The 14,628-nt window shown below is 38.1% G+C and overlaps 1 protein-coding gene across 1 annotated transcript in view; it reads left to right on the forward strand.

Moving 5' to 3' along the window:
* LOC138016203 (cytoplasmic FMR1-interacting protein 2-like) overlaps positions 1–14,628 on the forward strand; it is a 40,817-nt gene that overhangs the window by 9,619 nt on the left and 16,570 nt on the right. Inside the window, exons 4-13 of the mRNA XM_068863368.1 lie at positions 684–912; positions 2,269–2,373; positions 4,337–4,555; positions 5,887–6,000; positions 7,073–7,150; positions 7,370–7,417; positions 8,927–9,096; positions 10,861–11,008; positions 12,444–12,677; positions 13,087–13,160. Coding sequence (XP_068719469.1) covers positions 684–912; positions 2,269–2,373; positions 4,337–4,555; positions 5,887–6,000; positions 7,073–7,150; positions 7,370–7,417; positions 8,927–9,096; positions 10,861–11,008; positions 12,444–12,677; positions 13,087–13,160 — 1,419 coding nt within the window. The remainder of the gene's footprint in view (positions 1–683; positions 913–2,268; positions 2,374–4,336; positions 4,556–5,886; positions 6,001–7,072; positions 7,151–7,369; positions 7,418–8,926; positions 9,097–10,860; positions 11,009–12,443; positions 12,678–13,086; positions 13,161–14,628) is intronic.

Here is a 14,628-nt window from a genome sequence, read left to right on the forward strand (position 1 = left end):
ACCACCTCAGTCTTCTTCCTTAACTGGTCTTCTTCTTTTCCTTCTCCTCCTCCTCCTCCTTATTCAATTCGTTTTCTTCTTGTTCTTGTTACATGTAGTATTATTATGGGCCTTAATCACATGGCGGCCATGTTGACTCCCGAGTGAAAGCTTTTGCTTTGTCCCACAGAAACTCTTTCTTAAACATCTCAACTCAAGACTTGGGGTACAAAATCTATTGTCTATGGCCAATATGGCTGCCGCGCGAATAAGGCCCATCATCATCCCCATCGTCATCCACATGTACATGTACATGTATCACAACATATATAGGGCAACCTTGCAAGAGTAAAATCCAGTACATATGTATTTATTGTGATTTACATGTAGCACATAATTATACTTGGTTGTTGTTCCTTGCCAAATTACAATTGTTGAAAATTAGGACCAGGTCTTGGGTCAAAAATCTGACTCGCAAGTTGGTCAACAAGTGAAGAAAAACAGATGTACATGTAACTGTAAAATTAATGATACAAACTGTATAAATATACTGGTTCAGTTCACTAGCCCAGGGACCCGCCATGAACTGACTGGTTGGTGTGAAAAAAATTAATGGTCGCACTTGGTAAAAGTCATTAAAGTAATAAAATTAACTATCTTGCTCTGGAAAAGTCATTAAGTGTTCAATGTTGTCCCATTTGTAGGGCTGACACATTTCTCCGTCGAGGCACTGGTGATGTGTCGATGATTGAGGAATCTCAGAATCTTTCGCTGTTCCTTGCAAACCAGAACAAAATCACACTGTTGTTAAAAGAAGGTTTGGAGAAAATTCAAAGCTATGAAGATGTGCTAGCTGATGTTCTTAACTTGTTCGTCCGACTGTTCGAGAACAACATGTACATTACACCAATGGAGAAGCACGTACTTTTGAAGGTGCGTTTTCATTTGCAATGTGAAAGTACATGTATCGCTCTCACATGTAAGTTGTAAATTAATCCATTCATCCCTCAACTGGCCCCAGTTGTCAAGAGTAAATCCCTCAGGTGTAAAGTCTGTAAGTCGCTCTTAGCAGGAAAAGGGTTAACCCATTGACTCCTGGGGTTCCCCATTGATGAGTAAAATTGTCTGGCGATAGCCAATCTGAGAGTAAAATACTAAGTGTTGGTGGTTCAGGCCAGCTTTGTAGTCAAAGGGTTAAAGGAGATACTTGTATAAACCCTTTGCCTTTCAACTATGTCGAACACCAACCTTCTGGGGGCAAAAGGGTTGATAATTGTAATCTATGTCCACTCAAAAAGTACTTGCTCTTTAGAATCCCCATAAAGAGGAGGTGCAGTGGCATTGTGGTTGCCTTCTTCCAATTTTGTTCTTTATAAATAATTATTACACATTGCCTCACAGGTTGATAGCATTAATTACTACCATGTTTAAATTAACTAAGGTTCTTTTATACTTTGTCTGACTTCTTTTATGCAGAAGAATGGGACATTCAAAGATGCAGTGTCACTGCACTACAGTGAGATACTTGCAAATAAAAACTACATGTACACTGTACAAGCTTTTTTGCTTCATAATCCAGGGTTTTCGATAAGAGCAGCAGCTGGCTCAACTCATCAGCTAATAATTATTTCACTTGAATTTGCCACTTATTTGATAGAAAATTTTTCAAAACAATAACAACTCATCCACGAGAAGTTACCTGTGCCACAAAACAACGACCTTGGGTGGGCCAAGCTTTGTTTGTAAAAATGAAGGCTGCTCCAAAATGCAGAAAATGCAAATTTTAAAAGTAATTTTCCAGAGAACTCCCTGCCAGACCACTAAGCATGCATCTTCGGTGATTTTGGTCCCTTCTCAGCCTACTCCTTAATCTTGTGCTATCTACTTGCATTCTTATTGAAAACCCTAATACCCTGGACTTTACACCTTCAGGTGTACCAGTATTTGCATGCAACTGACTTACAGTCTTTAGTATTCTCACTGACTCATTCTTCAAAGAAGGCAGCGAAAGGCCAACAGGCAGGCTATTCAGCAGTTACTACTAAGTTTAAAACTTAAAGATGTTACAAGGATCACATCCGTGTGGGCCTGGAGGGTTTTTTTACTTTCTATTGGCCCAGCACACTTTCTGTTGCTTATAAAAGATCAGTAGCTATTGACACTTTTTATACACTCAGTTATCTGCTTGAGAATAAAATAGCTAAAGCTGTATCTTTCAAAGTACAGTCTGACTTGTAATTCAAGAATGTAAAGTAAGACTGAATGTTCATGTATCTCTCACCCTTTCAGGTGATAGGTTTTATCATTTTCCTAATGGATGGGAAAGACGGAGGCGTGCTGAAGATGGATCAAAAGAAACGGATCAGCATTAGCAAAATTGACAAGATCTTTAAGGTAAGAGCTAATTTTTTGTCATAGTGAGATGATAACATTATAATTATTTTACGGTAAAAAAACATGACTTTGTGTGGAGTCTCACATCTGACCACCTCCTTACAAAAAACAGTGTGAGCTTTAGTGTTACATTTAGGTTATTGTAATGGTTATAAATATATATTTATGTCATAGTTATTAAATATTTTTGTTTTTGTATTTACTGTCCTTTGTCTTACAGACATTACCATAAATTATCTGAAATAAAGGAAAGTAAAAATCAAACTTGTCTAGTTTAAAGAATTTTTAACCAAGGAAAAATTTTAACTACAACATTTTGTAACATGAAGAGTTACAGTGTACATGTAAGTCAGGGGGACACTTGCTTTTGGTGATATTTATTGACCACATTGCTGGATTGGGAAACAAGAGGATAATGAAGATGGTGAGGATATTTATGTACATGGTAGCTGTTACATGTACATTTGGTGTGCAGAAATCATCCAAGGAAGTCTGTAATTCAAGAAGATAATTTTCTTTTTAATGTACAAGTTCACAAAGGCCTGTGAATTATAGAAATTAACTTGTCGATAAGCGGTATTCAGTGAGGGATAGGGGCCAATTGAGTGCATTGCAGGCAATAGACAAATGATTGTCAGGCAAAACGCAATTGAAGGGGAGTAGCCATGGCAACCTCCCACGAGTCACCTCCCCCTGGCACCTGTCACACTGATCTCTCAGTGGAGAATAAAGAACACAAAGAAAACTTACTTGATAGCTGGTCCGCCCTCAAAACAAGGAGGTGGGTGGGAGGAGGAAAACAGATGGCAAAATGGCAAAGCTATTCAAAGCAAACCATGAAGGCAAACCTATGCAGCAATGACTCAAATGTGCATGCATGTGCTAGGCGATCACCTGCTGGCAGACAGACAATCTCCCAGTAATGATGATTATAGAATAGCTGATAACCTCATCAATAAGTAAGGATTATTAAGGTGTGTTCGGTTCCTGTTTTGTCATTGATGAGGCATTAATTTTGAAGGCTGTTATAATTATTTTATTTTGAAGAGAATCCTTTTGTACCCTTTTCTTAGACTAGTAATTATTGTTCAGTAATTAAGGTATCACTCTAAAAAAGAAGCTCTGTCGAACCACAATGCGTGTGGAATGTGGGCAACAAACCTGCGATCTGTTACCACTTGGATTTGGGCACATCTTTTGCACACATTGGGATACACTGCACCAACCTGATGTACATACCTCTTACTGTAAGTTACTGTAAGTTACGGACCAAGTTTTTTCCCGTTGATTTATGACCCAAGTGGGAAGCGCACGGGCCATAAATCAACGGGAAAAAACGAGGATGCGTAACTTACAGTACGGACTGAGAAAACGAGGTTAGTAAGATCTTTATTATATCTCTGAGGTTAACCGGCGCACGGGCAAGGAAACTAGTCAAAGTGAAGCGGAAGGTTCAACTGCCACAAAGAATGCCGTGCCAAAATCCCAAAAACTAAATCTTCTTGGCTGTTAAGTTTGAAATAGTTGCTTGCAAGATTCAAACAGTTTTCAGTACAAGTTTATGCAACAGAAATGACATGAAAAACTCGCTAGATGATGTTTTGTCGAAATTTTTGAATTTAGCGGGCTGTACAGCGGGCCGTACTGTAGAATACGGCCCGCTAATTTAGCCAATTACAGCGCGCGTACTATCTGAGAGATATAAATAATAAAGTATGTTAGATTGACGATCATGTGTGCCAACCAGCCAGCCAGCCAGCCAGCCAGCCAGTCCAAGATGGTATCCAAACAATGAATGTGTGACATCACAATTATTGTTCCCCAACGAACAGGGACTGGTTTCATTAAAAAAGGACACAATTTTGTTTTGCATTCTCCTTTGTTGAGTGCAATAATAATTTATTATTATTAATAATTATATTTAAGCAATAATTGGCTGATGTCATGCTTCTCTACCTGGCAGCAATTTCCCGTAGTACCCTTGTTTGGTGATGTTCAGATAGCTCTGGTCACTTACCTCAAGATGTGCCCAAACTTTGAAGGGATGCGGGAGAAGTGGAATGCTGCTTCTGATGCGGCAGAGGACAAGGTTGCTGTTCAGTACAATCTGCTAGGTAAAATGGACAGCATCCGGGAGGAGCATGTCAAGTTTATCAGTGAGCTGGCTCGTTATAATAATGAGGTACAGTACTGGCCACGGGAATAGCAGCATCTACAGGCGCGTAAAATGCGTGCAAGATGGCGGCTTTACGTTCAAAATATGTTTCCCCTTACATGTATTTAATCAATTAAAAATCAAAAGTTAACTGTATCGAGCAAACAATCGATGGAAATGCTTGACATTATGTGCCTTTCATCTTTGGAAGTGTAAATCCACCCCCTCCCTCCGCTTGAATTGTGTAAAAGTACATGAACAAGGTTGCTGCCTAACGGTCGCCCGGTAGCCTGGGGCTCCTTACTTGCAAGCGTGGGCGACCAAATTTCTGAACGAGTAGCGCGAACAGGCGCGGAACTTATCACAAGGTGATTCATCCTCACTTTTAATTAACTAATTCTGGGCTCTTGAAAAAATGACTCGGGCTACTAACTTTTAGTGTTGGAAGCCCAAAGGGCTCGGGAAAAAATTTCTTAGGCAGCAGCCTTGATGTACATGTGTATGCTCAAATGCCAGGAAAGGTGGTTATGGCATTAGAAAATGCATTTAGCGAGCTCAAACTTGCTTTGTAATGTGACGAGCATGCTGTTAATGACTGGTGTACTTACTTAGTTCAGCAGTACATATTATTTTTATCACAATTTATGCATGTGACAAGCGTAGGGCAAACGTCAACAACTCAAATAATCAAACTGGTTTTCTACTGTATAAATGACTAAGTGTACATGTACCAACATCGTGGAATATTTGAGCTCGCTTTGTGCGTTTTCCATACAATATCTCATAAAGTTGGATATGTTATGCATCCTGAAGCATGAACTAGCAAATCCCTATTTTTTATTGCTTTGATTGATTACACTGTATGACAGTAATAGTTTATTGACAATCTATTTTGGTCTGACCCATGCAGCAGGGCCATCTTCTTACCTGAAGGTTGTTCCATGGCCTACACCCACAAGTCTCCTAAATCTCAGTGATGGCGTAGTCATTAAACTAGTAATCTGAAGGTCGTAGATTGGAGAACTTGGAAAAGCAATTCTTGACAAAATGCATAATTTTATCTTTGTTTGTTTGCTGGGGTTAACATTTATGCTCACCTTCTGCACACTTTGATGACTTTGGAGGCTGTCAAGTTAGCAGTTCAGTGGCAAAAAAATTAAGATTTCACAAATCCCTCTTGATTCACTGAACTGTGTTTATAATAATTATCACAATAATATTAATTATTGGGTTGGTTAAGATGAACACTTCTTCAAAGTATCTATCAAAGGATAACAATAAATTATTTTTAGTAAATTTTTCAAGTGCCTATGACAAAACATAAAAAGGCTGACATCAATGATTCTTCCTTGCTGTAGATGATTACTTCTGGTGGTAATACCATAAATAGTGAACATGATAAGGAGCTGACAAACCTTGCACTTAGAGGGCTGAGGCTTCTGTCATCTTGGACAGCTCAGGTCATGGAGTTGGTAAGATCATTATTTTTATTAGTGGTTGTTAAAGCATTTAGATAATGCCCTTCTTAGGCAACATGGAAAGGAGAGTTGAAGAAAGGTCTGCAACATTACATGTACAGGTTCACAGGAAAGACAGGGTTTCATTTAATTTCGGCAATATCATGACAGTCTGAAATGAGTATATGCATAGTTAAAATTTAGATGCAGTTAAATGTAATTTAACGGAGTTAACAACTAGGCGCACAAGTTTTACCTTCCCGGTCAGCGGTTTGTTAGATATGCGCATGTGCCAGGATGTGCGTGTTGATTGGCTGAGAGCACAACAATTATTAATCCCAAGAAAGTTGAAATTACAGTGTAGAACCTCGATTTAACGAACCTCCATTTAACGAAGTCCTCAGTATAACAAACAATATTCTTCAGCCTGGCCAAAGTTACAATAAAATGTATGGAACAGAACCTTATAACAAATGCAATCGAGAAGCCCAAACATAAAATATTTAACAAATAGATTCCATGTTGCCGTGCGTCTGTTCAGTAATAGATCACAGATGACATCAAAATGTGGTAAGAACAAAAAAGTGGCACACGAGGCGATAGCCGAGTGTGTCACTGATGTTCTTACCACATTTTGACGTCTTCTGTGGTCTATTACTGACCAGATCCACGGCAACATGGAATCTATTTTATTTCATATAATAAAGAATTAAACTTTATTCGCATGAAAGCTGATGGTGACGTCAATCGTGCATCTGTCCTCTAATAGATCATAGGCAAGAACTAATCAAAATCCGTGAATAACTTGGGTTATTATATAAACCCCGGATATATCGCAGTTGTTTATCCTCACGTTTTAAAAAATCGCTTCTTTTTCATAGAATACCAGTTAATGCATTAAAAAGCCACAGGTCATCGCAGGGGAGGGGTGCAACCCCCAGCACCCTCCCCCTAGATCCACCCCTTAATGGTTTGTGTTGTTAGAAGCAGTCTAGTAGGGGAGCAACTGTAACAACGATGAATATTTATTATACAGGTGGATCATAATAATGATTTGTGAATTTTATTGTTTTGTTCTTTTTACCAGTACTCTTGGAAGCTTCTTCACCCCACAGACAAGTATGCCAATCCACATTGCCCTGAGGATGCTGAGGAATACGAAAGAGTGAGTGAGACCTTGAAACCAATGTTGTTACTTAATAAACAGCTTATGCCATAACTGGCACTACAAGAAGGCCAATATTTTATTACTGTAAAGAAAAATTTATGAAACAGGAATTGAATTAATATTAGTAATAATAAATTCGTTTCACCATTGGTATTTAGCTCAGTATAATAAAGTAAACATTGAATTGCTAATTAACCGTAGTTAACAACATTGTAGGCTACAAGATACAACTACAATAGCGAGGAAAAGTTTGCACTTGTTGAGGTACGGAGATTTGTCTTTAAAATCAATGGTAATTATGAAAGTGATGATGCAGGCGATCACAGTGGCAGATGTGTAGTGGTGATGCAGTTGATTATTATATGGCTTGTGTTTGTGAGGATGAATACCTTATTATGCATGTACAATGTAGGAAATTAATGCTCCATGAAATTAACGTGAATCGTTAAAATTTGCATTAATTTAAGTCACCCTTATTATCTTGAGCATTATTTCTGCTTTGTTAATTAAGTGCAGGGTTAATTTCCCCAGTCTTAATTTCCATTATTGTAACCCTAATTCTGAAACCTTTGCAGACCTTCATGACACCTCAAAAAACAATGAAATAAGGTTCATACTTTCTTTTGGGTAAACCCTACATTACAGTGTAATTAGAATTTTGAGAACTGCTTTGTTGACCAGAGGCCTCAGTTTTGAATAAATTAATTTTGTTCTGGCAGTGGTCACCACCAACTGTGCCTTAATGCCATTAATTTACGTACTTTATTGTGAAATTATACTTGTACCTCCTCCTTCGTGTTAAGTTTCCTTGTTCGAAATTCGTTTTACATTTAATTCTGTTGGATGCCTGTGTAACAGGCAGCCCAACGGTATAAAACCAGTTGGGTGTCTTATACGTGTTAATTTAAGTCACGTTGATTTCCATACCTTAATTTTGTGGAGCGTTAATTTCCTATACATGTAATAAGGTATGACTACAGTTTTGATGTCAGACAATGTCAACTGGAATGTTACATGACCACATTAGTGTCCTAATACACCAAAGCCTCTTACATGTATTGGCTAGATGACATTACTAAAGAAAAAGCACTTTTTTGACAAAAGTTTGTAACATCAAATTGTACCTTAAAGTGGTACTATGATCCAAAAACCACTTCCTTTTTTTTCTTCAGTGTCATTGCATAACACCTGACTGGCAAAATACTGAGCTTTGATTTTGATCCAAAGGCTGTTTACTTTGAGTGTGACTTTTGGATTTCACGGTCTGCTATGACACCCATTCAAGACTGACCAATTGGACTTCAGAGGGTTGGATCTACATGTTGGGAATTTGTGACGTCATTTACTCACATGTTTAAAATTTCAGCATATACATGCACGTGTATATGTACTCAGCTTATTATAACATGCAAAACACAAGTTTAAATGCCCAAAATCCGCATGCTGCATATTAATTCAGCCGCATACACACGCATTGCATTCTTAAACTACCGGTAGTTGAGTCTTTGACACCATTTTCTTCTTGATCCAGCTCTAGCTCAAGTTGGTAATGGCAGACTGTTAAATATTAGGAAAATTCCAGTTAAAATAAACAGGTGTCCTTTTGAAATCAATTTAAAGCTTAAAACTTGGGTCACTTAGTGTTCAGTTAACAAAGTTTTGAAATCCAAGGAAAAAAAGAATTAATGTTTTAATGATAATTCAACATTGGCTAGCTAGAAAGAGAAAACCCATTTTGTTTTATTACGACTGACCGAAAAATGTGTTATTTAGGTCATTGCTATGATAAAAGGTCTTTATGGACTGATGTCTCGACTGGAGCCGTCATTTTCTGAGGCCATAAGACGTACCGTCCATACCGATCTTCAGAACTTCATCCAGAAAAGCCTGAGAGAACCGCTGAGAAAAGCCGCCAAAAGCAAAAAAGCTGCTTTGCTAAAAACGTGAGTAGGGGCATTTACAGCCACCTCTTTCATTGACCTGATAAAGAAACACCAGTACTACCAACTAGTATTACACCCAAACAGACTTTGTTGTCCACTTCTCTGGGTGTAATCTCATAAAGCATGACAATTTCTTTCGTTGATTATACTGTTCTTTTGTAATAATAATAATAATAATAATAATAATAATAATAATAATAATAATAATAATAATAATAATAATAATAATAATAAATGTTTATTTTTTAACCCTCTCGCAGAGCTGTTAATCCTGTTATCAAGTTTACATGTTAGCAATTTTGAGGGTGTTTAGAACTTCTTCCTTTCCTATAGAAGGTCAAGTAATAGCATTTAATTTAACTATTGATGTTAGTAGTATAGGTAATTGCACAGGACCTTAGGAGTCCTATAATGCACATTTGTAAAAGTGCCAGAAAGTTCTGCAACTTCTGAAAATACAAGTGATATTAATCCTTAATTTTACAAGGAAACTTGCAAATAATTATGATAACTAAAACAAAAAGCCATTTCAGTGTTCAGTTAGGGTAGAAGCACATACCGGTAACCTTCAAGCATGTAACTTACAACTCTTTTCCTTGGAACAAAGCTGGAGATTTTAGGAAACCAACTTTATGCCCAAATATGAACAAAAATAACATAGAAGCTGCATGCGCAGGAAAATGCATGAGCTAAGTTACATCCAAATGAGGAAATTCTTAAACTCCAAAAACTGCAGCCCTGAACTAGAGTTAAATGCTTCAAGGTCACAAGCTTCTGGTTAATGTCAATGAACTGTAAAACAGGAAAACAGTGAAACAGTGAAACCAGCCCTGCTAAAAAAACATTTACTACGTGAAAATAATGAGAGTAATTATTTTGCCCGAGGCAATTACCAAAATTAATTTTAAAAATGCCCTCTGTCTCAACCAATCCGCATTTAGTAATTTGCCCTCTGTGTTGTTATGGCATAATGTGTCTGTAGGAAAGATGATGAACTAGTTGCTTGGAAGCAGGCACAAGCACAACTGGAAAATCAGAGTAGGAAAAAAATGAAAAATGTTGCAGCTTCTGCAACTGTACATTAAAGAAAGGGTCCATAAAGTCTCTGTTTGCATTGTGCTTTGTATTTTGATTTTCCTTACTAGCTCATCAAATTGCAACAAACTCTTGAAGATACTGACTGATACTTCACACCACAATATCTGATATGATATATCTGTATTCTCCGTCAACCCTTTTTTTATTTCATTCATTTACATTTCTGATGGAAAATGTTAAAACATGAGGCGTAGTCGAGAGTTAAAACACTGCTGCTCGTTTTTTAAATTCTTTACTTTCTCAAATCCCTTAATACACCTCTTTTACCCCCCCCCTCCCCACCCCCCCTAAAAAAAAAAAAAAAATTTGCATGGGCATCGAGAAAAATAACAAACAACGTTTATACAACTTTTTTTTTTGGGGGGGGGGGGTGGGAGGGGTAAAAGACGTCCATTATGGAATTTGAGAAAGTAGAGAATGGCTTCAAGAACATTCCACAAAAGGCTTGTCCCTCGGGAGTCCGAGCGAAGGTTCAAAATGTGAGGGGAAGAAATTAGCATGCAAGAAAAACAAGCCGGACCTCCTCGCTATTCTTTGACTTTGTACAAAGAAGTCTAATGAAGAGTGGTTTTTTTGTGGTTAAAAACTCATGTACGTGACGGTTTGTCTATGTTTTCATAGCCTGTTAGGCTCATGAATTATCAATGTATTTTTTAATTATCACAGCATTCTGGTTTCCATCCGTGAGACTGGAGGAGATTGGTCTGATGCAGATCATGGCAGAGGTGACCCAATAATGAAGGGAGAAAAGGATCCTAAGTCAGGGCCTAATATCAAAATACCAAATAGGGATGTTGGACCTTCCAGTACCCAGGTAGGCTACAGATATAAGGACAAAATAATAAGAGTCAAAGTCATTTGATCTTAACTGATAATAGGTGGTTTTCACACTTTTGAGGTCATCGCCGCCATGATGTTGGTGGACGAAAACAAGGGATTTCTCATTAATTAACTCCTTTTGTTCGTCCACCAGCAATTGTACATTGCAGCTTTGTTATCTGTGTCTCTAGAGATTGGTTTGCAAACCAGCTATTGGAGCAAGCGATGAAGTAGTCACAGCAAAATGGATAAGAGATTGTTACATGTATTTATTCATTCAGTCTTAACATTTTCATGGTGATGAAGCTGAGGATCTAAAAATCGAAAAAGACAATGAGCAATCACTTTACAAAATAGTGCAAAGCGATTGCTATTTTGGGCATTGTATTTTGGAGCTCTGTTTGCACCGTAGCTCCCTGGATCTATTGGTTTAAGTTGTACAGTTAGTTGGTCATCTGCATTTAGTGTTTAATTAAGTTGAATACAAAGACTGAGATTTCTGTTGTAGAAAGGTTAAGGTAAAGGTCCTTATTTTAAGAGAGTAACACGTGCCAGTGAACTGGAAACACCGATAAGCTTGTGGCCCTCGGTCCACGCTGTTTACTACCCTTCCTCCGTCAATACTCCGTTTTACGGGTATTCAAAGCTAAAGCTACACTGATCAGAGGAAAGTCGAAAGAGACGGCTCAGAAGGCCGCGTACTAACCGACTGAGCTACATGTACGCTTGTTTTTAAGACTATTTCTTGATTGTTTCACTTTCGGAAGGACAGTTTTGTGTGGGTCGTCCATACACTGTAGATATATACTAAGGTGAGGAAGTGCAGAATATCAAAGTATCGTGAGCGATTATTGGCAATAATATTTTGATACGGGCAGTATAGAACATTAAGATATCATTTCCGTCTTTCAGCAATATCAAAATATTATGATAATATCAAAAATCGTTGCAAGAAATGTACGGAGAATTTTGATATAAAAACAGTGATCATGGTTTTGATATTTTGACATTTAGTAAATAAAACCCTTCGGGCGGCTGATAATGTCCACCGCTGAGAGATTATCCCAACATTTGGCCTAGAAGCAAAACTTCGAGGGCAAATTTTCGCTCGTCAGTTGGCATTCTGCCCACCCCAGCAACTAATCAGATTGCTGGATTCTCTGGATACCGCCCGCTTACGATTGAAAAAAAAAAAAAAGGTATAGTAGTCCAGGGGTTTCAATAGAAGCCGGTTACCTGCGGTATACCGCCGCCTGCTTTGCCTCACACCGCCGGCTAGTTTGCCTTGATTTTCACTAAAAATGCTATCATAAACTTGTCAAACTGCCGCCTTCAATGGGCTATCATGGACGGCTATTTCAGAAGTTATTGAAACCCCTGTGACCGTATATATTTCAAGGTGCATTGTAACTGTTTATTACTTTTTACAGTTGTACATGGTGCGCACCATGCTAGAATCCCTGGTGTCAGAAAAGGGTGGGAAAAAAGTGATGCGCAAAGAGCTGGAGAAAGAGACGGTGGAAGCAGTTGAGGCGTTCCTGAAGAATTCCTTTTCCTTTGAAAAGCTTCTGCGTTTTAGTGAAGTTTTGAGGGAATGTTGTGATCTCTCTCAACTCTGGTTCAGAGAGTTTTACCTCGAGTTAACCATGGGTGCTAGAATTCAGGTATTTATTTGATCTTTTCTTCTCTTTTCTTTTTGGTTTTGTTTATTTGCTTTTTGTGGTGCAGGTGTGGAAGTTTTTCCTTGATTATCACGTGGAGCAGTAGCATTAAGTGGTGAAAAGGAATTGAGAAAAAAATTGTTGATTTTTTTATAAACACGGACTTTTAAAATTACCGTTCTTTCTCTCCTCGTGTGGGTTTTCCTCGTTACTTTGCATTGAAATTCGTAAGTCCCACAGTTTGTTCACCTTTTTGCACAAGTTTTCTTAAATTACCTCATTCAAAATTAATTTTGCTTTCTCTTTTCTACTACTCCTAAGGCACATTGAATTCTGAAAGGACTTGTAAGGTTTTCATGAAAAAAGAGGCTGTCAGAAGAAAGCTAACTGATTTGCTAATATTTTGTGACAGTTTCCTATTGAGATGTCAATGCCCTGGATTTTGACCAATCACATCCTCGAGAGAAAACACCCCAGCATGATGGAGTAAGTGATAAATATTCCATGGTCAACTATCCACTGTTTTTTTCTCTTGTGGATCTTGACTTTGAACGCCAACTGTTCTTCATGCATCGTCTGTTTTTTATTTCTGACTGCAATTCAAGAATCTTTTTTCCGTAAGCTATCAAAGACCCAAGGTTTTCAATTCCGTCGATCTGTATGCATACTTTTCTTGGCATAGTACGTCGTTCTCTCCGTACATGCAACCGCGATTACGTGACGTTTTTTAAAGTTTTACTTGTGCTTATTTTTAATTATTTTTGCATGTTTTAGGTACCTACCATACTTCTTAATTATGTCAACTGTCCCTTGTTCGAATCAAAACAAGTTTGTGATCATACCATTAATTGGGAACTTAAGCACGCGCATTTTCGAGACATGGACGGCAAACGGAAGAGAACATTTCGCGTGCCAGGGCAGTGGTGTCTCGCAGATTTTTATACTAATTGTCTCTAATAGAGGAAAGATACTTAGGAATGTAAATATGGTTGTGTGAGCACAAGTTAAAAGGGAAAATAGCTCACTTCCAGTCGCCGTCTGCGTCCCAAAAACCGCGTGCTTTAGGACGGTGTCTACTAATTCAAAGGTATTTTTGCGCCGTTTACTGAATATGCGGGAAAAGCAGATCTCCTTAAAATACAAAGCAATGTATGGCGTTCTTTTCCAAATTGAAGCTTAATTATCTCTGAAAAATGCGTGGTTAACCCCAATTTTCTTTTTGGATACCAAGATCACTTGCTAAGTTCTGATTTCTGGCTGGTGGTTAACCCCAATTTTCCTTTTGGATACCGAGATCACTTGCTAAGTTCTGATTTCTCCGCATAGTTTTGAACCGCGCAAAAATATCCCTGTATTAATAAGCACCAGCCATAGGAAATCCAAGTATCTCGAGATGCGCAGAACGTTTGCGCAATAACAATAGTAGGCACCGTCCTTAAGTTCCCTAATATTATAACGTCATACTTCATCTATAACGATAAAGGCTAATTTATACATACAAGCCCATGGTGTCTCTTAAGGTTTTCCCACCACCTTTCTATTCGATTTGTGTTCATTCCATAAGTCATCTCTTGTAGTAGAGTGGCGAATAAATATGCGTTATTGGCCAAGTTCTTTTTTTGCGTGTTTATGTACCGAGACTTCCGTCGAGGTCCATAAACTGGCCAAAAAAAGAACGAGGCCAATATCCAACCATTTTGACCGAGCAAACTTGGTCAATAAAGGATTTATTATATGGGATAAAACACCAGAAAATGATCTTTGCTCTTGCGAGACCAAGCGAGAAATCCTGAGCGGGCAAGATAGCTCCATCTTACCCGCTCGGGTAGCCAATCACAGCATGGGATTTGGTTCATCTTGCCCGCTCTTGGAGCTAGTCATAAAATAAAATGAAATAAAATATAATATAATAATGTACGTAATTTACCATTCCCCGTAGGGGCTAATAATCGTC

The sequence above is a fragment of the Montipora capricornis genome, chromosome 9 (genome assembly GCF_036669925.1).
Source record: "Montipora capricornis isolate CH-2021 chromosome 9, ASM3666992v2, whole genome shotgun sequence".
NCBI classification, from domain to species: Eukaryota; Metazoa; Cnidaria; class Anthozoa; order Scleractinia; family Acroporidae; genus Montipora; species Montipora capricornis.